At 36.9% G+C, this 27,412-nt stretch overlaps 1 protein-coding gene across 2 annotated transcripts in view; it reads right to left on the reverse strand.

The window, feature by feature from the left end:
• THSD4 (thrombospondin type 1 domain containing 4) overlaps window positions 1-27,412 on the reverse strand; it is a 339,077-nt gene that overhangs the window by 133,232 nt on the left and 178,433 nt on the right. The window contains exon 1 of one of the 2 annotated variants that reach the window (XM_052808193.1): window positions 13,183-13,421. The exons of the other annotated variant lie outside the window; for it this stretch is intronic. Coding sequence (XP_052664153.1) covers window positions 13,183-13,254 — 72 coding nt within the window. The 5' untranslated portion in view covers window positions 13,255-13,421. Of the gene's footprint in view, window positions 1-13,182; window positions 13,422-27,412 lie in introns of those variants that run through there. 2 annotated transcript variants of the gene reach the window in all.

Below are 27,412 nucleotides of genomic sequence, written 5' to 3' on the forward strand. Positions count from 1 at the left end.
CCTCCCCATCCCATGGCAGGAGGCACATGGGGGAGGCGTGAGCGAGCAGCCGCATAGTGCTTAGTTGCCAGCTGGGCTGAAAACACAACATGTAATAACAGTGCTAATTAGGCATCACCTGATCTCTGAGACAAAGGCTTAATATTCTCATAGACCTAAACCAAATAATTGCAAACATCTCTTTTTTTTTTTTTTTTTTTTGTGGCAGGGGGCAGCCTGAGGGATACAAGTATAAAAGAAGTAATTTCATGAAGTTAATACTTTATCATACTAAGACAACAATGCAGAGGAAACTATTGGACCAATTTACAACAAAGATGCATCTTGTTTATTTCCTTTTTTGGGTTAGGCTTTAATTAATTCTGAAGTATCAGAAATCAACAGTGAATGAGGATCAATTAATCAAAGAATGCTGATTCTTGTATGGACAAGCAGAGTTGCTTCTACCATGGACTCAAGTCAATGAATAAATAACTATCAAAGCAGTAAAACTCGTCAAATTTTTCTTCAGTTATAACTTGGTTAGCTTCTGATATTTTTCATGCTAAACTACTGAATGCTGATTAAACAGGTTTTCTCCCAAGCATAAAATTATGAGTAGCTCTGAAACTCTTTTTTTTTGCTTTGAGGAAGAAAAGTTTTTTTTTAAACAGGAAGAACAGATGCAATGACTTCATTTTAAACGTCGCTACAAAGTCCCTCTTAACAATGTCTTCATTATTAATCTCAGCACTACTAGTCAATTGCAAAAAATGTTACATCCCAACATCTGCACCAGCAGGAACTCTTAACCTAATTAATTTTTCATAAACCTCACACGTCTGAAGATGTCATTTACCACAACATCGAGGTCTCAAGACACTGCATAAGAAATACACACTTAGAAAGAATCCTTTACAATCTGCTTGAAAGTCCCACACAATTAATTTTATTCCTACCTTTTCCTTAGTTGCCAGTAACACTGTGGTCTTAACACTGTTGGAAACATGGTTCCATTGCTTTGTGTAGAAATTCCTGTCTTCAAAAAGTAATGCTCACTATGGTCCTATCTGAGCAAGAAACTCACATACACTATTTCAAGGGAACTTCTCACACAGTTGAAGCTGTGAACATGTTCAAGTACTTTGCTGAACAGGGCATGTCTCTGATAAAGGGGTACCAAAGTTTAAGTGGTATATCATTTAATTTTTAATCACAGCTGATGTTGAAAAGTTAGAAATTCTAGTCTTCACTAGTTACTGTAACTGTCGTGATTACCAAACAGGATGACTACCAGGAAAAAGATCACAACACTGATGCAATCTTTTGCTTTAAACATAAATATCCTTTGTACTTAAGACAGGTAAAAAAAATAAAAAGAGGTTAAGAAAAAAATTCAAAAAAAGGAAAACTGGGATAATCCTGTAATAACTGCTGTAGTACCACAAAGTGCTAGGACATAATCACATATTTTTATTTTCCTTAAACACACAACTGAAAAATACTGCTTTTGGTCTTTGATTTGGCCTGAGAACTCATCTACTGCAAGCCCTTTGAAGCCATATACAAAGACTTCATCACGTACAGCATGGACAGAAGACGACAGAAAGACTTACACTAACCACCAATGATGGCACACACAGCAGTTCTATCATGTAAGAACATTTACCATCTGGAAAAAAGAGGAACAATAAGGCTGAAATAACACTTTCCCCCCCATGCAGTATTAAATAGTCATCCAGCTTACAACCCAACTTTCCGTGAGACTGGTTTCATTAAACATCCTGACTGAAACGTAGTTTGATTCTTCCACCCATTGGCAGAAGGTTGTTACCCAGGCAGAGCTGTATGTGATTAAGTGGTGCAAGGCACATGCCTGGACGCTCCTTGAATTACACACAGACCATTCACCAGTCTCCACCTTTTGACAATGTTTTAAAATTGGGGGGGGGGGGGGATATCAAAAACTTGCTATGCCACAGCACATTTTCACAGAAATGAATGAAAAAGGGGCAGCATTACTCCTGAATTTTAGCACTGCCAGTCTAAAATTTAAAATGGTTTGCACAGTTTAGTCAGCTCTTACTATTTTTAGATATGCCCCACACCACAGGTTTTTTTTCCTTCCTTATGTTGCAGGACACCACATTTATTTCCAGATTCTCCCAACCAATACATTTACAACTCAGCCATTGTACAGATGTTTGTACAATGCATATAAGAAAACTTCTACCTAACCAAGCCAGCAGGATTTGGCTAATGACATCTCTTTCCTAAATCCCAAGTCGCTGAGAACGAAACCCCATTTATGACAGTTTTAAATCAGTAACAATTTGGCTTTCATCATCTTCATCTGAGCCAAGACTTCACCTTGACATTCCCAATGCTGATCCTCTACTTTTGCTTCCCTGCAATGTCTCCCTAATGAAGTCTCCAATAGTTTCCACAAGGCTGATTGTTTTTCAGGTCATTTCCTTACTTTCCTATAGATCCATGGCCAAATCCTCCTAAAGCAAACAATGTTTTAAGCAACAGTGTTCACTTCTTACTTTCTGAAATTTTGCCAAACTGTTTATGATAAAATAGAAATGTCCTTCTGACTTGAAGCAGAATTATCAGCATTTTCTAGCTACATCAGTTTGTTAACCAAGAACTAACTTCTTATCCTTTATAGGGAGATGTGAAAGTTCTACAGACTTTAACATGCTTGCTAGGTATTCCCAGGTTTCTCTTCAACAGAGAGAACAACCCAGTCCTGAAACTTGAGCGAGAACAGTGCTATAGTGCTATAAGCATTGTAATTTGTTCTTGCAAGTTCTGAAGTGTTTCTCCTTCACTAAAATACAGTTTCACCAGCTCTTTAATGCTTAGTTAGCAGCTGGAAACAGCTGCAGATGTTAACTTTTGATCTCATCTGCTATCAATCAATTCTTAAAATGAACGGTTGCATATATGGCTACACCAACTGCCATTCTTTCCACAGACTTCCGGGCATCACAATACTGACTTCTGACAACAGGGAAAAACGCATTAGATTTTTCCAAGTAACACTTACTTTTTCAGTACACTGTATCTTGTCTTGTAAACAGGTATTTACTAATTATTCTTTCCTAAAACTGCCTTTGGGAAAATCTATAAAAGATGGTTCTTTTGTCACAAGTAGTATCTATTGCAGTGATAATGACAAAATTAAAATTAGCCTAATGACTCAATGTATCCACTACTAAAGTGAAAATGATGGACAGAAAAAACCCACACTTAAATAACATTTATTATCACCTTTAAAATAGTGTGATATTTAGATAGTTTGTTAGGAGTGAGAACAAAGAAGAAACCAGAACTGTACTTGACAGATTCCTGGTCTGATTCTCACTAAGAGTAAGGTCTTCCTTTAAAGCCTCTCAGTATTGACACAGCTATGTGAAGAGATGTTAGTACATCTAAAAATAAGGCTACTAATCTTTCTAACTTCTTCTGAATAAGTTATTACGATTGTTCATCTTTATTTGAACCCTAAGCATGGTCTTACTTCATTATTAACCATTTTTAAGTGGTTAGAAATTGATTTCTACCATTACAAATAAAGCATCATGACATTAGCTGTCACTCCTAGTGTTTCTCACTCTCATCTGACAATTAGAAGAGGTGGTCATTCAGAAAGAAAAGGAGGACACAACCCAGTCTCTGCTGTCTTGGTCTTACCAGAGATAATCCCCAATAGCCACGCTATGACAGTTGGATGCATTAGTATTTTCTTACTTCCACTATCAGAATGGTCTGATAGTGGGGTTGCTTATCATTTTGCTTTGCTTTAGCTTTGTTAATGTCCTGAACCACAGTAAAACAGTTGAAGAAATATCCGTTTCTTATGTTGATCATTCTTAATCACTGGTTTCTTTGGTAGTGCATTGTTCTTCCCAGTGCCATCATATCACCTATAACCAAGTATCTCAATGAATGTAACACATCACAAGCATTTGGTGTATGGTCTATCAGGGAGCTCGAGGATAACATTGAATAGTTAACCTTGAAATACTAGACAATCACCTGAGTACCTGAAAATTTCAAAAGGACGAGATACAGCCACAAAGCAAATGATGTTGTAATCACCTCATGTCACAAGCATGGTACGTGTATGCTGTCCTTAATGGTGTGGGGCTACTATGCCCCGAACACTTATCCTCCTCCAGTTCCCCTGCAGTGCCAAGAAAATCTGTGCCTGAGGTTCTCAGTATCAAAATACATAAGCAAATACTTAACAAAATTGTCTTCAGTTCAACAGATTGGCTCAAACAACATAATTCTACCATTTCAGCAAAGAATTTTCCATTTAATGAGGAAATAAGAAAAGTTATTTATACAGTTATTCTGTGTCCTTGTGCTTTTCTAGAGGATATTGGCTCACAGCTAACATCAAAACAGTTGGTGCCCCTGGCTAGAATACTTCACTATCACCTGCTCATTCGAGCACTAAATAAATCTCAGTTTTCAAGTACTTACAAGCAAGAGTCCAGCACGTGTTTCAAATGCTCTATTCATGCACAGATGTTAATACACCCTCCATACACTGAATGTTATCAAATGTGGTTTTGTTGTCTCTGTGGCAGTTATTTAAAACTTGTTTCAAAAGTATACTGAAATTATTGAATTAAGAGATCTTTCCTTAGGGGGGGGTAACTTCTTATGGTAAACCTATTAACTGTTCGGGATTAAAATGCAGCATTTCCACATGTTTTTACCATTGCTTCTTTAATTTCAACTTCCAAGGAGCAAGGAGGCAATCTTGTATTAAAATACCAAGCTTTCTACTGCTGCGTTATCCTTTACCTGTGATGACTTACATATTAGTCTGTATCTTTTCAAAAAACAGTCCTAAAAAATCTTTTAAATTTTCAGTGAAAGAACTGGTTTCTAACCAACATGTTTTAACAACAAAATAATTTTTCCTTTAAGTCAAAAATGTTAAAGGATTTATTCCCACCACCATGACATTTTGGGAAGAAATCTCATGAAAAATGGAAGCAAACATTATGCTGCCGTCAAAAAGCAGTTATGGTTGGAAGGATTAATTTATTGACTCCTAATTCACCTCGCTCTCCTGTGTCTGCCAAATAGGTGGGAGTGGAAATTTGTCAAAAGCTTCTGTCTCTTGATAAAACCTTCCTCACAACCCACATGCTGAGAAAATAATACCTGTAACCCATGAAGAAACAGATTGACAGCTTCAGGCAATGACATACACAGGCAAACCTTTTAATTTAATACTCTCTCATGCTCCACTTTCATGTGTCTCATTTAGAAAGGGTCTTTAAAGAGAAGCAATGTAGCTGCTGTCAGTGATATAATTGCTGTGTTGGTGCCTTTGGGTCCTTGAACACACCAGCAGATGATGTTTGATCCCTGCTGCTGTCCTTTGGCAGCGATGAATAGTAAGTGATATGGAAGGAACAGTCAAGAAAGCTACAGATCAAGTAAGGACAGGGATATGTCTCACACATACCAGTCCCCTTCTATCCACTGTCTTTCAACCATGCAGTGAAAATTTGCTTTATGTTCCTGATCACAGCATAATTCCCTCCAACTCCTGACTCACAGGCTCTGAGCCACAGCTCAGTGAGCACTGCTAGTAATCCATCTATAGCAGTATAACTGCAGGAAAGCTTGTAGCAAAATTACAGTCTTGACTTTAACAGCAGGGCATTTGTTTAGTTACTTAGCACAGCCTCTTTTGTGTGCCAGGTCTCGTTTCCAGAATGGCCCAGGTGGCAAGAGGCTGGGTAATTCTATTAATCAACTAGTTTCCTTAAAATGTACATCATCCATGTAACGTTGCTGTACACAAAATGAAAGATGAAGATAATCTCAGATGCGGGGCGTGGGGGAGGGGGAAGTGTTTTAAGAAGTGATATTACTTAAAGGCAACCACCAGGAGTTTACAAGAATTTCCATTCTTTTAATTAAAGATTTTATGAGTCTTGGAACACATTCCTGTGCCCTATTATACATCAGAGAACTTAAAAAAAAATTCAGAGCCTTATAACATTACCATAAAGAGATAGCAAAACCAAAGAAATCTTCTTTAGAAGACCTATTTATACAATGACTGTTATGATTTTAAAAAAATTTACTATTACAGGGACTTATTTTACTTACTAGATTTTATTCTCCCCTTTTCTGTTGTTTGTGAATACCTTTCAATACATCCTAATACAAACTACCTGCCTCCTAAATTCATTGCTCCATTTATACGCTCAGCATGTTTGGAAAAAATATTAAAATTCTACGAAATTCAAGATAAACTCACTGTGCCAGAAGAAAAAGCATTTACATTACAGTGATAAAAATACATCCATTGGCATTCGATTTTAAGTGAATTATTACTTCAAAAAGCAAAGATGGAAAAAAAAATAAAGCAAGTAAATCAAGAGAACTGATACTGGTAATGAAATATGATAAAGAAAGTATTTTGCGAACTGTTAGTTTCTAAGTAAGATAGTATTTCCAGGTGTAAAATTCATGGTAAATTCTTTAAAACATATGTCTATCTAATAAGTAATCCAACAAGTTTCTAGGACAGCTTTCCAGAAAATGGTCTATGAACCATGTCTAAGAAACAAATTAGCTCATCCATCACACGTAACCATATATTTGGTAATGACTTAATGAATTTAGCTTAACTGTGGTAAGACTAAGCATGATGCTGTAATTACTGTGGGAATTACTGTAGCCCTCAATCTGTCTTTTAGATGTTTATAGCATGGAACAAGAAGCTCAGCATAGCTTGAACCAGAGCCCAAAGTCAAAAGGCTTTGGATCTAGGCCTATGATCTGAGGGCTACTAAGGAGGTATCCTTACAGACTTCTGCCAGTACACACCGCTCCGCTAATATTTCAGTCCTGTCTTTCCCACAAGAATAGGTAAGGATATGCAGTATAGGAAGAACTAAAAGTCCTACAGAAATCTTGAGAAGAAAATTGGAAGAACATTTATTCCACCTAATCACAAAGGGTGAAAGAATACATTTTGAGCCATTTGGCTAGAACGTAATTAACTTTAAAATGAACATCCTACTACGCTAAGTTTACATCAAAGTTTTTAAAGCAAAATAGGGTAGTGTTACTAATACTGCAGTTGAGACAGACAACAAAGCTAGGAACAGTGAGGCAAGAATGCCAGAGGTCAAATAAACCTGTTCTGTAGTACTTACAGCAACAGCAATACACAGCATATTCTTATAATTTGGCCACGTCTGTGGATATTTACTTGACAGGATTATTTTTCAACTATGGTATGTCTCACTTTCAGATGTTCTACTGGTGATGTCAGCAATTACTGCCATATGTAAATTACCATCTGGTTTTTTTCTAACTCCAAACAGGGTAATTTTAAAGTAAATCCAAATAACTTTCTTTAATGTATGCTAAATAAATAAATAAATGGTTCAGTCCCTCCTTAGTTACCAGTGCACAAAGGCTCTCAAACATCCTCATGCTTCATAAACAGAAGGGTTAAGGGTGATGTTTTATGGGAAAATATATTCAAGGTGATGCATCAATTTCTCAGAAGAATCAATGGAAGCCCTATTAACCTTGGCTTGCAGATGGGAATACTCAGGTACAGAGATGAGAAATTTATTTTTGTCATTATGTCAGTGGGAGAAATTATGTTTTCTTATATGCTGGCCCCGTGAAAGTCAGAGATGGAAATGCTTGTTTCATTGGGTCATATCATGTGCTCCCTGCCTATAATTGAAGAAGTTGTATCAGTAACTGTAGCCTGGTGACTGAGCAGACATAGGTTAACTAGTTCATTTCCTGGCCGTACAGAGTGTCTTTTGAGACAGTGCTAGGATACAAAACCATTAAGGTGCTGGAAAGGCTAATTTGTCAAGCATATCTAGAAGTTGTTCTTATTGACAACTGTTTTAAGCTTCTGAATGGTATTTTACCTCTGTGGCCCAGGAATTTGTAAGTAATAGCTGTGTAACAGCACTCCCCTACCTCACACGACTATGATAAGGATAAGAAAATTGAAGACAACAAAATCCACAGATAAAACAGTTCAATACGGCTGGTAACACAAAGCTGAATGCAATAAATGGGGATCGTTAACAGTCATGTAGCGTAAGCATTGTCATGTTCATTCTCCACACTGTCCCTTCACAGAAATGTACTTAAATTTCATTAGCCTACTCTTGTGTGACCTGCTGATTAGCTGTCTCCCCATGCCTCTTCACAAGTACACACCATTTGCCACATGTGCATCAGGTTTGACCATGTAACACCAGAAGATTCCACTGAGTAAGGTCAGAAATTTTACTCCAACAAGTCAGAAGAAAGAGAGTTCTTCCTTGATAAGAAAAAACTCAGTCAAGAAACAGTGTCAAAAGGGCCATGACCTCAAGTTGTTTGTTGGTTGTTTTTTTTTTCCTCTTGCTTAAGCAGCCTATTTCTGAGATCAGCAAGGGAAAGCCCCATTCATATTGTACCACACGGAACTAAGTCACAATGCTGGGATGAGCTGTACTCCCCAGCTAACCTCAGAAACCAATTTGGCAGGCAGGAAAGAATTCTACACAGGGCTACACATACCCTGAATATGTTTTTTTAAAATGCTCTATTAAGGCTTTCTTCCACAGCCCAGTAGAGCACAGAATTAATTCTGTACATATATACACATGTGTATAGGCACACATGCAAAGTTTTAGAAGCAAAATTACAACTTCAAGCTTACAATAAGGATCACAGGTCTTTAGCAAGATAGGAAAGATAATAATTAGGAATGGGAGAAATGGTTCAGGTCTAACAGAAACTCTCTTTAGTATCTTCTGAAACCAAAATAATCTATCTACCTTTAGGCATGAAAGAAATCAGTTTACCTACAAATACAGTGTTAAAAACATTCATTTTCTTGTAACTTATTAGTATATTTTCTTTTGGCCAGAAAGGGAACCTTGTCTCTAAGTGCAAACTGTGTATATTTTGGATTAATGTCTAAACCAAATCTTCTAAAGTTTCTTATTAATTCCTTTGCCAGTTTTTCAGTTAAACATGCTTTGGACCTGTAAGTGTTCATAAGTTTCTTGCAATGGGTTGCATTTGTGTACTGGGGATTGTGACACCTGAACCTGTTCAGAACTGAATGATCTTTTAAAGTGTTGACAAGCTCACCTTGCCTCTCTGGTGCCTGTGGACAAGTTACATACTGCAGAGAAGACAGCCACTACGAAAGCAGAAATGAATGGCAGCTCATGACAATAGGGTCCTCTACATTTCTGTGTGTTTATTCCTGGTCTTGCAACGTGGGACACTGTAAAGTAACCGTTCCAAATATCAACCCATAAGCGACCGATCAGAACCAGCAGATTCTGTAGCATGCAAAGATTCAGACTCAAAAGTTGCTCAGACTCCCTTACACATTTTAACAGATAGAATGTTATGTTTTCACCCTCTTTATGCCCAAATTCCAAAGGGAAGCATTTACATCTGTGATTAAACAAACATGGCATTTATCATAAAAAATATATTAAAACAATCTTTGAGGACATCGTTTAGTATCTTCTACTCTTCATGTTAACTGCTTCATGAAGGAAGCTAAACAGTATCTAGTGTTCAGATATTCTTAAAGCTAAATAGTATCCATATATTTAAAACAAAATTTTGCTTCTATAAACAGCTTTATTATATTAACTGTAGCAAAACATCCTGTTATCTAAACAAATACTATTCAAGAACTGAAAAAAATTAGGTTTAAATCTTACAAACCAGTTCCCATTCACTTAAACCTGTTCAAAGTTCTGTGTTGTCATATATCATGTATTTTTATGATTAGTGAGATTATGATTACTTGCCACATTAAAATACAGATCAAATCAACATTTAATTTACACATGAGGCTTAGTTCTGTTTGTCCACACATTTTGTAAGCTAGACTGAATTTTTTTAATGCTAATAGAAACCAATACAAACAAAGCTTGAAACTGTACAATTTGATTTTGCTTTTTTGCCGAGGAGGCCAGGCTGGTGACTTTAGTACATTTGCATAGTTTCACTGACACCTGTACTGATTCAAGAGTACTGACAGTACTGATTCATGGCCAATGTGTACAAGATTAAAGAAGCTACTACAATGGGAGGGGAATTCAGCTGAAACAACTAAAATCTCAAGGAAGGTGAAATTCTCCTCTGAAGATACAAGTATTTATCAAGTATACTGAGAAAACTATTTAAAAGGCTACCTGCTTGACAATGAGTGAAGAATAATGATGTGCTTAGGAAGACTTGAAAATACGGGGATAGGTTATTGCTCAGGAAGACTCTCTAGTTGCTCAAAGACTTCTCAAGCCCAATGTATCTAGTCAAACCAAGGATTTTCATGCTAGAGATGATTCCAAACCACCAGATTAGAAGTGGGAAGGAGGAAACCTTAACTAAGTATTGTTTTGAAATTAGGAGTTCAGGCCTCATGCAGTCTGCATAGTATCACATCTTTACACTGCTTCATCTTTACTTTCTAAATCCTCATCACACAGGTTTCCCATCTGATGCCAACTTAGCCTTAGCTCTTTCTCAGTCACAGAAGATAGCAGTACAGTCTGTTGATGAGGTCAACTGCTCCTAGACAACCCAGAGAGAAGGAAGCTGAACTCTGACTAGCAAGGCTGATCCTGGAAGGAGGTACTAGCTAGAGCTCCCAGCTATGGATGAAGAGAGTCAAGCTCATTTCCTAAGAAGCACATGAAAAAAATTTTGGTTTGGCCACTGCAAACACAGTATAAGCTGCAAAGCTATACACCCTTATTTCCCTCCTGAATGGAAAAGTGATGCAATGCAGTTTCACTGACTTCATGCCAAGTCATTCCTTAACAACAAATGAAAAGCAGAACATAATTATACACACATTAGAACAAGTGTTAGGGGTTCCTTAAGAATTATAAGAGTAAAAACCTAACAGTTGGATTTTTATAATTTTCTGTTTCTTGAATGGTCAAAGTTCTGCAGCATTAAAATACAGAGAGTGCAAGCTGGCAAGAAAAGCAACTTGCCATTGACTTTATAATCTATGACAAACTGACGCTTTTATGAGCAGAACTTATAGAAATATACACCTTAAAATATTGAGAAGTAAACAGAACAGTTCAAAGGAGCACAAAACTACAATACAGGTTCCTTTTAAAAATGGCTTCTCACTTATTCTCCCTGTCTTCAATTCACTGTCTGTCCACCATGGGAAAAAAACTTAACTGAGTAATTTCCTAGAGAAATAATATTTATGTAGCCAAGGTTCTGCAGCTGGAGCAGGGAAATGCACAAAATAATCGGGTGGTCTCTTACAATACAGGACAAAGAATTACTATATTAATAATAGTAGACACAGTATATTTTTATTATATGATTTTCAAAATTAGCCATATGAACATAATAAAGGAAAAAATTTCTCACTACCTACTAAAACCTACAACCTAAGATTCATTGATAAAGTAACAGGCCATTTCTCATATTCTGTCTGCTGTATTAGCTGAAAAACTAAGAAGAACACTACAGTTTAAAGTACTTGGCATATGGATCACAGCACTAAAACATTCCACATTGCACTTTTACTGCAGAAATTCATTTCCAGGTAAGAACACAGCATTGCTTTTATTTTACTTGCTAACGAGGATAATTGGCAGGCAACACTGCTGCTGCTCTAGATTTGTTCTTTATATGGATCTCTGAAGACCACATGTGCATGTGGTGGTGACAGAAATATTTTCCATATGAGCCACCACGAATTTTAAGGTCCCTCAGTCTGGACAAGGTGAGTCCATCTATCATTTTCTGTGCTCGATAACAATCAACCAGGAAGTTAAAAACTTCACTGACAACTAGAGGGCAATGATCAGCTTCCAGTTGCTCTGATCATCAATCCATTTAAATCCCCTGAGCCTCTGCTGAAAATTTTCCCTGCTTTAATTAGATCAAAGGCAGCACAAGAATTCATTAAAAGACATTTTCTTGAATCAAAACCATTACAACTTCTCTTTTTAAAACACCCTAAAAGCAAAATACAGTTTATATCTATAAATGAGCTACATACGAGCTACAGAGAGCGTCAACCACAGACTGTTGGACAAGGTGTTTTTTCCAGTTCACTTCCACTTTCTTTTACCAGGGAAAGTAATTGCTCTGGACTTTATTAGGCTACTATAAACTTATGACAGGGCTAACAAAAGACAAAGCTCTAAAGCAGAATCACTGTTTTCAGAAGATTTACTTAAGGCAGGCATATTATGGAACAAAACTATCCAATGATTCCTTTAAAATGCATAACTATACATCACATTTCCGTTAGAGTGAGGGAGAATGAGTATCAAATGTGTTTTCTGCTAGTAACTTCATTAGATGGAATATTTTGTATCTAATAGTACTATGCTTGATGAATTATTTCCTAAATGACAAAGAAGTAGGTGAAATTTTCTGCTTTGGTATGAAATAAGAACTTGATGAAAAACTGCTCTGATGAGAACAAAAACCTGGAAAACTGCTCTTCATAAATCAAGTAGCAACTTTTCAGAGCATAGCAAGGGCTGTTCTATTCCATTACTTAAGAATTCTTATATTAAGAATGCATAAAGTCCCTCTTTAAAGATCTGACATACAGTTTAAAAAAATAAAGTTCTTTCTGCCCTGCCACATACTAAACATTACATATATTTGCACAAAAAGGTTGTTATTAAAGTAATGGAACCTGGAACTTTTACATGCTCACATCCCCAAAATACATCCTTTGTAAAAACTTTTGTAATCATGCACGTTTTTTGTAGAAAATCTGAACAGAACACTACCGTCTACTGCTGCAAAGAGTATCGTATTTCTCTGCATGTTAGTAAAGAAAAATTCACAAATTAGTCATCTCTCACAGAAAGCATATTGTATATCAAATCAAAATAAGCTAACTTTCAAACTACTCTCCCTTAGTACCTACAGGCTTTTGCAAAAAAACCCAAAACCCAAAAAACCCTCCAAACAAACACCCCCCCAAAACAAAACAACCCCCATACCCTAAACCAAAACAAAACAATAGCTTTTTACACATGAAGCAAACAATGCAATTCGAACATCTCTAGCAACACAAAAATCATTCACAATCCGTCTTAATAGATAGGAAGAAAATACAACTCTGACAAGACGATTTTTGACAAGACATTATACTTTGCTTACCTCGCTCCCAGGTCTTGCTAACACTGCTGTTTGAAAGCAGAGCAATGTTAGTATCAGGTAGCTGACAAACATTATTACCCAAAGTTAGAGCTACCCTGGAGGAGAAAACCCTCTGCCAAGTACTAACAGCTAGCAGATGCACTTGTGTCTCAGTATCAGCCCCTAGTTCTTCTAGGTACCGACTCTTTCTCCCTCTCCCCCTTTCTATCGCACTCACTGTACGACCAGGAGCTTTGCTCTCAGCCACTGCTCTGAAGACAACTGGTAAGTTGATCTCTTCATGTAATGACTTCTCCCTGCTGGGGGAGGGGGCTCAGCCAGCAATGAGCTGGGGGGCTGTAGTTAGTATAAAGCAAAGAAGGGGAGGGACAGAAATGGTCACTGCCAAGTTATGCATCTGCTGTGATTCATGGAACAAGCTAAACGGTAACCTTTAATGCACGAGGAGGTTTGGCAATGTGTTATTGACTTAGGCAGGCATGATTGGAGAAACAGGCTAAAGCAGCTTGCAAAAGATGCCTGTTGATGGTTAGACGGCATGTGCTACTTAAAGGCACAGCACCTCCTTTTAATGAAGAAGTTTATAATAAATAAATCATAAATTAAAATCTAACCAGGAAGCAGCCTATGGTTTTACAGTCAGCCCTCCATCAGCACAATCCTGCAACCTGGATGGCCTGATCCTGCCAGGGACTCGGTCAGAATCCACTAGCTCCTACTCCTGGCCTACAGGGAACCCAAGTGTCCATTCGCCCTCAAGAATGTCACAACTGCTTCCTGAAATGGACACTCATCCTTTAGGATAATCCTGGAGCAGGGTATGGATGTAATATCTCTTTCTTTTTCAAATTATAGCTGAATAAAAGAAATTTTGATTTGTAACAGTCCAACCCATCAAATAACCTGATTTGACTAAGCAAGCAGAAATGCAAGCCTTTGAAAATAAAAATCTTTTTCTTAGAAGATGAGTAAGACCTATTTTCAAGTAAAGAATAAAGCAGTATTGAAAGCCTGATACAAAGCTGAATTATTACACCTTGCAAGCAGACCACTGAATATTTGTCCCAAGAGTTAGTAAAATTGGCAACAGAGCTATAGAAGTTGCAGGGCTTCCCTTTAGTTGAGTATGTCTGTAATCTCTATGCAACAGACATTTTCTTATGGTAAACTAAGCAACATAAAAATACAGAATATAAAACAAGTTTTGAACCCCAATGATCTATCACATTCAACAACAGGAGAGAACAACTGGTCTATAACACACACAGGACACTCCAGTCCTGTATTCCCTTTCCTTCCCTTTCTCATTTTACTTTTTAACTTCTTCTGACTTTACTGTTGCCTATTTAAGTATTTTATCATGGGAATGAATGTGAGACATTATGTCCTCCTTAAAGTTGCAACTCCTGAAGTCAAGAAATCACACTATATTCTCATCTTTCATGTAAATACATATTTCTTATCCTTATGGTTGCAGGGGAAATCTCAAAAATTTGACCCAAGAATAACCTGGTCTCGTATGTCAGACAGTAAACCACATGAACTCAGAATACAGGTACTTTAAAATATCTCAGGATTTTAGGAGGCAGGAAGTAAAAATTTTGGTGAAATTGAGAAGCACACCATTGCCATGTATTGGATTTCTTTTTGTAATTTGGTAAGCTTTGTATACACAGCTGAATATGTCAGACTCCTCACCCTGTTCTTAAACTAGCTTTACCAACCATTCTTTTCCTCTGCTATGAGAGGTGAAAGACACAAATTCAAACAAATCATAACAACAGAATACTTTTATGTATTAGAGAGCTTTCAGAATTGTAATTAAATACAGTCAAACTCCTATGCCTGTATAGAAAATGAGCGTTCTCACTGCTACTAGAAGTCCAAATTCTGCTGTATTTGAATTTGCATATCTGGCTCTCCAGCATAGTTAAATCTGACCTGTATTAACTAGACATCGTTGTCACTGCACCTCTTCCCTCACAGGCCTTTCCTTTTACAGGCTACTACTATTGTCCATAAAGAGTACTATCTTTTCCCCTGCCTACCTGGACTCACAATGCTGTGTCTCTTCCACTTCTACAGAAAAACCTGTCCTTTTTAGCCTCTCAAATCAGCAGACCACCTTTCGCAGGTCAACCTTTCCCCCCCGCCCCCGTCGTTACACAGCCTTGCAGTGCCATGGTTCTGGCAGCATTACTGCCGCTATCTGCTAGCATTGTGTTCAGTGAGGGCATGCCAGGTAGGAAGCAATGTAATGTAGGGCAAGCAGGACTAGGGCTCTCAATGGCAGAAGAGTCCCCTTCAGCTGACTCCCCTCCAGGGAACAGTACAAGCTTAAGGTTTAAAAAGCCAGAGTGAGAGTTTCAGTACGGAGCTCATGAGTGGCTCTTCCAAATGATCTGAATGATCTTAGGGAGCTGGCCACAGAATTTTAAGAATGGTGACTGACAGCCAAACGTGCAGTTTTTGAAAACTTGACACTATAACCTTAATGGTACTTTCTGACAAAAATCATCCAGAACTCTATACTACTATGTTGATCTCACATATACAACATCTCCCTTCAAGACCTAAATGAAAGAAGCATTTCCCCCCTTTTTAAGGCAAACTGAAGGTTTGCAGGTTATACCATTGTGCTGACAGCTAAATGTAGAGCTGCTGTTACAGGTACTTTGTACACAGGTTGCCCATGGCAATGTCTCCGGACTAAAAATGTAAAGCCAAATAAACTTCAGGAAATTTTGCATCAAAAGCCTGTCAGGAAGCCAACCTGTCCTTCCATATTATTTTTTAAATATCTAGATGTACCACAAAACAAAAAAAGGATAGTAAGCAAACTGCCAACTAAACCAGAGTTCAAAACACTTCCAACATGAGAGCTCCAACTGTGACACTTAAAACTACAGTTTCAGTGCTTGAAAAAGTTTTAAAAGAATACACTATTTCAGATGTTGCAGTTTGTAACAAAAACTCCAGCGATGAAAGTTGCCTCATGCAGATTGACTACTGTTTCCATAAAACGAAGCTTTGCCATTTTGTGCAGTTCTTCACAAAGTGAACTAATTTTTGTGAATAAATATATAGCATAGGCACAAAATTGCGAATCCTCTCTTTTTTAATGGCAGATAGAAAAGTAAAATTAAAAAAATTGGGAGTAACTGTGATTTTAGTCTTCTCTCTGCTGATCGTTCCAGAAAGCAGTATATCCTCTGTAAATAATAAAAAACCTTATCAAAGTCTAACTGAATATTATTAGGATGAGTTTCTGAGTACAGAAAACTGTACTACATTCCCATTTAATAAGTCATATAACTAATTCTTTCCATATGCATTTTATCTTTCCTCTACAAAAATATACAGGCAGAATTCACCTAAGTCCAGAAGCTGGTATTCTGTTCTCCGTAATAAGACAAGATATCTGTCCATACCTGCTACTACGTTTTCAAGCTTTATCCAACTGAACTGGATGGAATTGTGCATGTTCACAACCACAGCCTTTCTTTGCAGCACAAAGTAACTTGACACTTAACACTATGCCAAACTTGCACTGCTGCAACCAAGATCAGAATTCCTCTACAAACCTCAACAATCACTACGCTATTAGTACAAAACTATTCGTGCAATAGAAAAAAAATCAGTTTATGACTGAAGAGCTACTTAAGATATGAAATTCTGCAGTAGCAGATAGAGAAACCAAAATACCTTGCAATAGTAAAATGGAAGAAATAAAATATCTCTAATTTCAACACAAAAGCATCCTTGCTTTTATTTAAAACATACAAACATAGCAAAATAATAACATTATTATTTTACGAAAATAATTTAAATAGAAAATCCAAAATTAAATTTTTTTAAAATCAGAAAAAGACATCAGGATCTTTTGAGGAAATTTCCTATCTCTTACTCTCAGAAATTAAAATATACAAAATACACAATGGATCTTTGGATAGTATAGCTCTCATTAAAAAAGTACTGACTTTCATCTGTGAACAAATTAACTGTCAGTCTCAAGGAGTTTGTAAATATCTATCAGTTTATGAAGTTTGCTTACTAGCTGCCTCCTGAGGCAATTGTACCTAAATCTCAAACATGGACAAGTTGTTAAACTTATCAAAAGCAAGCAATTTCTCTTCCAGGTCTATCAGCCTTCCTGTAATTCCACGTGAAATCATGAACACTATGCTTAGGTAAAATCACTCACAGTTACTTCGTTCTACTAAAGGTATATTTGCTTAGAAAGTTGACCAAATTCCTAATACAGAAGTAATAGTAAGAGAAAACATGAGTCAAAACAACATTTTAAAGACTTCCTTTCTACTTGCTACAGCTTTAACATTTGTAGAGCTTAACTCTCAAACTCTTAAAGCAAGATAACATGAAGTATGTAACTACGTATTTCAGGCTGAATTACTTTAGAACAAGACGATGATTTCTGTGTATTTACAAGTATTAATATGTACAAAATCATTAGTCTAATTCACATTTTGTCACTACGGGTGCAACGTCAATGCTACTGAATTTGGGAGGAAACAGAAGGTTGACCAGAATGTCCGCTGGTACTCAGCTGAAGCGTAAACGGATGAACTGTTTAAAGGAAGATGAAGGCTGAAACAAGTCTGCCACTACAGCACAACCCATAAGCCTTTTATCTGTTTCTTAAAACAAGTATTTAAAATATCATTCTGACAATTTGCTTTGGCCAGACACCATCTTCCTGGAATTATTAACAGGAAAAGCAAATTACGTAGACACTGCATATTCTATTACTATTTAAGAAAAGGTGTTGGTTTTTTATTTCAATGTTCCATATAAAAATTTAACAGAGGAGAAAAAAGGCTGAATGTACTAGAAATTTAGTGCAAATTATGAGATGCTGATGAATAACAAAAGAAAAATCAAGTGGAAAATCTACTATATTTTGGTTTTATTTAATTGGTCATCTTCCCCAATTAGTGATCTACAGGTTACTTAAAACAAAAAAGGAACAAAAGTTTAACAGAGAAAGTCTTATATGCTTGACAAAGTCATGTGTAAAGATGGCTGCCACATTTAAAGCTGTCAGATAAGCATTTCCAGTAATTATCTCATTTCATTTTTTCCAGGAAGCATTACCTTCTGAATTTATTATTCAGATATTTTAAGGTTAGAATAAATTACTGCTGCCCTTTAGCCTGAACTACGGAGAGACACTGGCCATAAAACTTCACTAAAAATTTCTTCTATGACTTTTCTTGATTTAAAAAAAAAAGTTTGTGTTTAATTAAACACTTGAAATAAAGAACTCTCTTGCCACCTCATGTGTGTCTCTAAGCAGTCAGGGAATTTAGACTGCAGAAAGAATGTATTTTCCTTGAAGTCAAAACAATATACTGAGGAGGATGCATGCAGAAAAATGCCACTCCCTGCCCTGCCTTCTTGGATTCAGGAAATACTGCAGCTGAACGACAAAGGGATTTCTTTACCCCCATGGAGGCTTTTACATCCACTTCAGTGGTTTCCGCATTTCACTGGCCAGACAGGGTGAAGAAAGAGAGCAAGAGATTCTCTCCTATACCCTCCCTTCTACAGTTAAAGCATTTCTCCTTGCTATTGCAGTCGTTTTGAAAGAGGCATGCTCATACTCACACTGAATCTGAATTTCATCAGCATCTCTATCTTTTCTCGACCAAGAACAGAAGAAGTAACAATAGGTACAAGAAGGACCAATACGGAGTATTTGGACGGTTATACATGCCATTTAACAAAACAAAACCCATACAGCTTGGGAAGGAAGTCAAAAGCGTGAGCGATGTATTACAGCCTGAAGGTTAAGTACATGGAACCCTACAAGAACAAACCCCAGACACAAAGCACCTTGGAGGAAACAAGTCCCAGAGCCTCACATGTATTTCAGTGCATCTCAGCATTTTTTCTTGAAGTTTTAACTCAATTTAAGTATTTCAGATACTAATGTTTCTCCAAGTAACTCCCAACACCTTATTCGTACCCTTTTGCTCTAATTTTTTATTAAGAAAGCAGCTGAATTCACACAATTTCTTGTCCAAAGAAACCTTTAAGGTGATAGTTATGTCCATAAAAGAATTCCATCCAAAACTGAAATATCGACTGGCTACCAGAATACACCATTGCATGAGGCAGCATGTCTTCCACTGTTATCTTACACAATGAAGCTAGGGATATTCTTATCTATCTGTATGTCTAATCATGTTTTTGATCCCACTGTACAGTTATGGAAAAGACAAAGAGATGCTGTGGAAAAAAGGCCTTTAAAGAGGTTTTAATAAATTAGTCCATACAGTCACTTTGTGCCCTTCTAATGCTTTTATTAGTTAACCACTTTCCAACTTACCTTTTAACTTCTCTTCCTGCTCATTTCCCTTTCTAAACTGAACGATCCCCATTTTTCCCCTTGTTTCTCATCTAAATTCACTCCAAGCTCTGCCTCTTCCTCTGTTTCTCATCTTTTTGTTTCTTTGTTGTGAGGAAAGTACACTGTTAAAAAAGTATTACTGCATCATGTGGAAATGGCATTGCAACGCAAGTTTCAAATACGCATTTGTATATAATTAGGTCAGCCAAGTTTATGATACATCACTGGAAGTTTGTCAGTTACTTCAGTAATAACATGTTAGTCTTCATTATCATTTTCTTTTTCTCCTCTTACTACCATGCTACTGGCAGTGCATGGTGCTTTTAAACTACGCTCAAACCCTGAAAAGGAAATCTGAGGATTTCCTTTGTCTTCTCCCTACTCAACTTTTTAAAGCTCAGACTTGTGATTACAAAGCAAGACTTTACTGAAAAGGTCCACCTTCAAAGAGCTGAGTATTAACCTCAAATTGATTTATCATCTTGAATCTTTCCTTCAGTACTAAATCTATTATCCCTTTCTCTTTTCTGGCATTACAGCGTGCTAGAGGGAGGAAAAGACCCTTGGTTGTCACCTGTCCAGGGCTGGGCTAGAATGCATATTTTTCATGGCCATATTCCAATTTTCTGCATTTTGATGATAGAATTCTGGTTTATATCCCAACTTCTCAAAGCACCTCTTTGCCTCCCCAGACAGTAGTTGCATAGTGCAAGTAGAATAAGACAACATTTATGAGGCATTCCTTCCTCTGCCCAACGCTACATTTTGACTACAGAACAAGTGGCCACCACGCTTTGAACCAATTTTTATGAATACCATTCATTTTGTGACAAAAAATTTTCTCTCTGCATTTGTTAATTAATGTCTTCTGTTTTCCTAATAAGGCATTAAGGTTTTTAGCACCATATTCTGGCCCTCCTCACACTTTATTTTAATATTATTTTCTTACCTATTTTCATAACACACGATCCAACATAATTCATGCCATCTTCTACCTCTTCCTATACACAAAAAAGTGGTGAAACCAAAAGGAAGAGTTCTTTGATGGATCAAAATCTTAATCTCTTTCTTTGTATGCATAAAAACCAGACACACATTTCTAGAAAACTACCTCTTATCACACTACTTTCACATAAAGCATTTTGATCTGTGTTTCATGTTGAAGTGTAGCAAATGAGCAGCCAAATAAAAATAGGAACTGAAGGAAAAAGCAGGCCTTACCCTTTAAAATATTTGAACCAGTTCCTTTGCACCTATCACAAAACTGGAATAAACTACGTGGTACCACTGCTATATTTGGATACTTTACCTAAAATAAGAAATGGGACTAGGCCTGTTTGTCCTTTAAAAAAATAAATCCCCTCGAAAAACTTTAAATAATCTTTAACTAAATCTAATTAATTATAAATTACACAAAAAATGCATGTCTATTTCCAGTGAAAAGTAAGCCTCCTCCTAGAGAAAACATTCTAGATATAAATTTGAATTATGGTATTTCCAAATCTTTCACTTCTTCATGAGGGATAAAGGCTGATACTTCTAACTCTACATGTAGAAAGTATTTTAAAGATACAATAAGGAAAAAGGTGAGGCCTCTGGATCATGTAAGTATACTTATTTTTTAATTACAAAAACAAATAAACAGAGGTCCTGGCAAAAAAGCACCAAACTGCATGATGTAATAGGCCATGACCAGAATTATAAGGAAGAGTCTTTTTTTCAGGTCCAAAACTACAACACATGAAAACTAGATTTTAGCACTAACACACATTTCCCCAAGTGTCCAGCTGGCAAATGGAAAGCTACATCAAACATGCCGTCATAAAACAATGGGAACAAGCTGTCTCCAAGAGAAAACTAATCAGTTAGGACTGCAAATGTAATCATAATTTACAATTTTGCTTGGAAATGTTCCTGAAATTCTTTCAGAGGAGGAAGCCCTTGTAGAACATGTTTTCATGCATATACTTTACCTGTCCTGTTATTTTCTACATTGGTAGAAATCTCAAAGCCATAATGATACTCTTTTAGACTGGGGAAAACAGATGTAGAAAGAACTTTGAAAACTATTGTGAGTCCTCCCCAAGAGTGGATCAACTATAGCATACTAGTCCAATATGCAGGTAGGAAATGTGTAAAAAACACTATGGTAAAACCTACATTTGCAAGAAATGAGCATCATCTGCCAACTAAAGATGAAAAAAAAGCTCTGCAAAAGCTGGCCAACTTTTTTCATGCTTACTACTGAACTAAAGCAGTAAAACAGTATCAGTCAGCCTTCAAAAACTCTGTCAGGGAGCAACAACAGCTGGCTGCTCCCTAAAGGGACGGGGAGCCAGGCGTCAAGCATGCCAACAAGGGAGCAAGGCAGGCACCTTCACTGGCTAGGACTTTGTCCCACTGCCACAAGATGTAGCGGGGCAGATCCAGGAGTGGCACGCAGGGTCAAACAAGAGTCAAGATCACCGAAGAAGTCTGTGATGACGGGGCAGGTCCAAGGTCAAGCCAAGAAGTCAGTCCATGGATCAGGGTGCAAATCAGCAGGGTCCACGGCCAGGTGCACACATGGCTGTGGCTGAGCTGGAGAGAGGCACATGTCCAAGGTAGCTCAAGCAGGGACTGAAGGTCCAGCGCTAAATTTAAACAGGGCTACTGGTCCCATGAGCAGAGGTGTCAGGAGATGGCCACCAGGGTGAGGCTGGTCAAGGCCATTAAGACTGATTAGCCTAATCAGGGCCCTGAAAGTCTGTGTCTATGTCAAAATTCACATTTCTAATCACATGTATACAGGGCTAGCAATGGTAGATATCAACTAAGCAAAAGGAAGAAGGTAAGAGGCTGTATCAGGCAGCAGATAAACAGTCTTGAAATAGAGGTAACCTTGAGAAAGGAGCCAGTACTGGATACATTACACTATTTAGGGGACAGGACTAGATCAGCATTCCTCCTAACAAAAGAAAGTAAACATCAGACCAGCATTCATACAGCTAGAGCACGAGAGCCAAGGACAATTCTGTAGCACAGGCACCTCTAGTTCTCTGATGTCACAGAAGTACTAAACCACAGCTTACTTCAGATCCAAAAGAAGAAGAAATGAAGAAAATCTTGGAAGACTTGTATTCATGATCAAATTGTACTTTCTGTAGTTTATGGGAATACAAGGTTTCTCCTCTCTTCTTCTGACAGAAAAAATGAAAACAGCTGTTGTGTTGCCAAAGGAAATGTATATGCTTGGCTGAAGACTTGAGATTTAACTGCAATACTGATCAAAACACACTGGATTAAGCACTCATCCTCAGACCAAATACAGAAAGACAGAGGAGGAAGATTTCCAAAGTAATTTCATTACACAACCCAGATACCTGAAGTGAGCAGAAAGAACTAATCTCATAGTAACGTAACTTATGCTTTGGGCAGCAACCACACCCCAACTTTTCTCATCTAGTTACAAAACTCCTGAGCCAAAGACCACCTCTTCCAATAAGACCATCTGGTCTGAGCATACTATAGCAAACAACCTGCCCCTAATTGCATTGCAAATTAAAAGAATTAAAACAATTAACACTAGCCTGGGTCAAAATCTACCTCATTTTTCATCACTGGGGGTCCATGCCACAGCATGCATGCGCACAGCACCAACAGATCAGTTACACTGCTGGTGCAAATAAGGTACAAATTAGAAGCACAGCTGCAGTGCAAGAACAAGGCTTCTCTTTCTCTGCAGATGTATGCCATGGAAAAAAAATGAATGAACTCTTTTAATTAAAGAGAAACTGTGTGTCTTTACTGTCTTGATGAAAACAAAATTCTGGGGAAATCTGATTGCTTACATAATAGATTTTTGGATAGTTTATCTTATAAATGTGCTTGTTTTTAAAGTAATCACATTAAACAGATGTTGCCCATTAGAACCAAATGAACTATCAGCGCACATGGAGTCTTCCAGCTGTCTGGACTCTAGACAGTGGTCCCACATGCTTAAAAGTTTGGGAAGCACTGAGGTAGAGCAGATACCTGGACTTCGATTTTCTAGGTGTCTTGCAAACACACATGTCATTTACAAAGAGAAAATGGCCAATTCTTGTGCATGGTTGATTTCTGCAACACAGAAAATTGGAAACATACAGCTATACATTATGTTAAATCTTCAGCTACATGTCTTGTATATGAATTCTGAAAATTCATATGCAGCTCAAACTAGATAACAAGGACCTTTAAATAATTATGCATTCCTGTGCCTCAAATATTTCATTTACTATACGATCAGCCACTCACAAAACTGATAAATACTTGTATAAACAGCTGATAAGTCTCTGAGTACTCAGAGCATGTCCAGTATAATTTAACTTGAAATTTGTCCTCCTGAAACAGACAACTGGAACAAGTTCAGTACTGTCAAATTTTCTCATGGGACAAACAGCATGCCTAAATTCAGGAACAGTTTTCTACTATATAAGGAGGAAAGTTGAGCCCAAAATGACTGCATGAAATAGTTCAATACTCTGAAAACATTTTTTTAAAAGTTAGTTAGCATGCCATTTTATTTTTAAGCAGTTATGTACAATTTTAGCTACACAGCTAAGCCTACAGTATACAGTGTAAAATCTCTACAGAATGGCACAAAATCTGGAAATACTGTTTGCTGATAACAAGGTGTAAATAAATATAATATGAACACTAAGAAAAAAAAAAACAACTTTGCAAAAGGCCACGTAGAACAAAGGAAGTGAGGAAACATTCTCTACGTATATTTTGAAAGACGCAAATGGTGCTGATTACTTTATCCCCATACTCAGACTGTCTACGTGGGTTAAAGCTAGCAATAACACCAGTTCTAATCTTAAAGGCCCGCAGAGAGACATAAAACTTGACTGTTTGAGAAATCTGGTTGTAAAAGCACATCTGTGCAGCCAACACCATCACATGGCTGGAAAACAATCAGAATTCCAACAAAAAGCAAGTGAACAAAACCACAGAAAATTCCTTCAGTGTAGAAGGAAGATTTCCTTCTGAAGATTTCCTGCACAGTTCCGAGTCTTTTCAATACTTCATATTTGTATGGATCATGTCTTAAATAATTTTCAGCCAATGTTTCAGGGAAGACTTCCTCACAATGAACTATTCCCCAATGAATATATCACTTAATTTTTACATACAGCTCCACATGCTAGCTCGTGTTCAATGAAACAAGTAATGGAACTCACCAGTTAGTTATTTTCCTAATGTAACAGCATTATAACCCTGCCATTCCATTGTTAACATATTTAGTTCAGATTTGACTTGCCTTTTTCACATGTATTTTGCAAACCACCTATCGCTGCTGTTTTAAATACGCTGTCAAGGGATTAGTGCAAGCATCCAGAACAGTTACAAAATTAAAAATTTTTTTAAAAATGGGGGGGGGCGGAGAGAGAGAATATATTTCTCCCATCTTTAACTTTTTGTTTGTTTAGAGTTTTGGGGGGGGGGGTTGTTTAGCTTGCTCGTTTCACTGTGGATATTACTGTAAGAAAAGATGACTCTTGAAAGATAATGAATTTAAGTGATACTTCCCATAGGAAGGAAACTCTGGCAGAAAATAGTGTCACATAATAGCCAACATTATGATTACACTTGGGAAAGCTGGAGAGAGATTTCTCAAGGCATCAAAAGGACACAATTATCCTACTATACAGATCTCCAGGTTATCCCAACAGAACTATCACAACTTCCAGCAGTTAAAAGAGAACTTCCCAAGAGAATTCATGAACTTCATCAGAATACCGAGATTTCTAAAGTGTCCTGGTCTCATGGATATGGTCCAAATTGTTAGTTACAGGAATTTGTCCAAGTGACTTTAACCCGAGATTAATGATCACTTATTCAGAATCACCAATACACACTAGCCAAGTATGCATTACAATCATGCTCCAATAGGAAAGAAAATGCCATCTTCATTCATAATTTGTAAGGATTAGGATTCTTCTAAAACTGCTGATCAATCCAATTACTGATGACCTTAAAGCACTACAGATATTTCAAACTTCTTCTCATCTGACAAAAGAGATTCCAGAAAAAACACATCTCAAAAAAAAGACAATTATTATTTTGCTGCCTTCAACTGAGAAAACTTCTGGTACCCAGGGGCCTGCACCTTAACAAGTAAGCCTGTGGCCTAACACAGAATTGAATTTTCTTTCAAACATTCTCTTACATTCAAAGGTTAGTAGTCTAGCCATCAAGTCATCATTCATGCCAGCAGTCTGTCCATTAATTTAAAAAAGAATTACTAAAAGCTATATAGCAACCCAATGACATGAGCTAGTGGAGGATGGTAAGTATGACTAATACCACAGCTACTCTGCTGATGTATTTGGAAACCACTTGAAGATCAAACTGAGAGCTTGCCGTGATATTAGACAGCTGCATGGAGAATGCTGTTTATTAATACCCATCATCTGGAAAAAGTATACACAAATACATAAATTCCCCAACCTACAAACAAGCAAACAAAAACAGACACCATTTCCAAACTGGCAGTTTTATTTTGTCTATGTAAGTTTGTAGATTTGTCATTACTTGTTTTAGAAGCAAGTTCACAATTAAATACAGTCATTTTATCCCTTTCCAAGGAAATACACCAAATAAAGTGCAATGATAGGATTTTCAGCATATGTTCTTACCCACACACAATAACAAATATCCAAATAAAGTTTTGGACTGTTAGGTGTAGAATCTTTTAAATTTTTGTGTCCTCAAGTCTGCAAAGTAAGTAATAGGTTTATAGTGTCTTAGTTAATTTATATGTGACCAGAAAAGGTGGGATTGACTGGAAATTGTTTGCTTCTCTTTCAATCCCAGTAACCATTTCTTTCATTTTTGTAGTACCATAGACTGATTTTTCCCTTCTTTCTTTTTACTGAAAATGAATTATATTCTTCTCTCTTGTGAAATGTTTCATAGATAAAACTTCACAGTACAAAGTTCTACACAATATGCTGGAATAGAAGCCTAGTTCATACAAAATATGTATTGTTTCAAATTGCTAAATGCATTATGTGCAAGTAGATCAAAAGAATCCTTTAGTATACATGCTAAAAATGTGATAGTAAATGGCATTACACAAATTCAATCTGCCGTGGACCACTAATGAGTACTTATCCAAAGCCAAAATAGACAAGGATTAAATCAAGCATTAATCTATGAATTAAAGTATTTATTATGAAGTATTATCATGGAAGACTAGGCATTTATCCTAAAAAGGCTTTTAAAATCTCATTCTTTAACTTTCCAAGCACTCCTTTTACATCAAACAGATTAACGTTAATCTAAATGTAGTATTATCCAGGTGCTTTTTTGCAGCTTTTCCAATCCTTCACCTCAACGTTCTCAGCTATCTTTCCGTCTCTGACGTCATTTTCAAGTAGACTTCTCTGTAATACCCATTATTAGTCCCTGTTTCCTCATGATCTCTCGGCTTGATTGTTACCATCAGATAACAAAACAGCTACTTTGCCAATATCTTAGAGGGGAAAAAAATTACTGCTTCTCCAACAAATATTTTTAAACAGCCTGACTCCTTGGGGCATGGTCTTATCGGTAGATATTAACTTTCATGTAAAACATTTAATCTAAGTGCCACATAGTGCTTATTTTTCTCTCATTTTTCTGTCTTGTGACATTGGCATAGTAGAATCAGCAGGTTCTGTGTGAACTAATTCTTAGGACATATAGTGAATTACCACTTCTGAAGATTTTTTGCAACCTAGAGACACTAAAGTGTTTACTAAAGACTAGATTTCAACTTGTAATTTCTAGAAAATTCAACTTTATTTCTAGAAAAAACTGACCTTTTGCTTTCCTCTAAAAAACTGTAAC

This window comes from Harpia harpyja, chromosome 14, assembly GCF_026419915.1.
Source record: "Harpia harpyja isolate bHarHar1 chromosome 14, bHarHar1 primary haplotype, whole genome shotgun sequence".
Lineage (NCBI taxonomy): Eukaryota > Metazoa > Chordata > Aves > Accipitriformes > Accipitridae > Harpia > Harpia harpyja.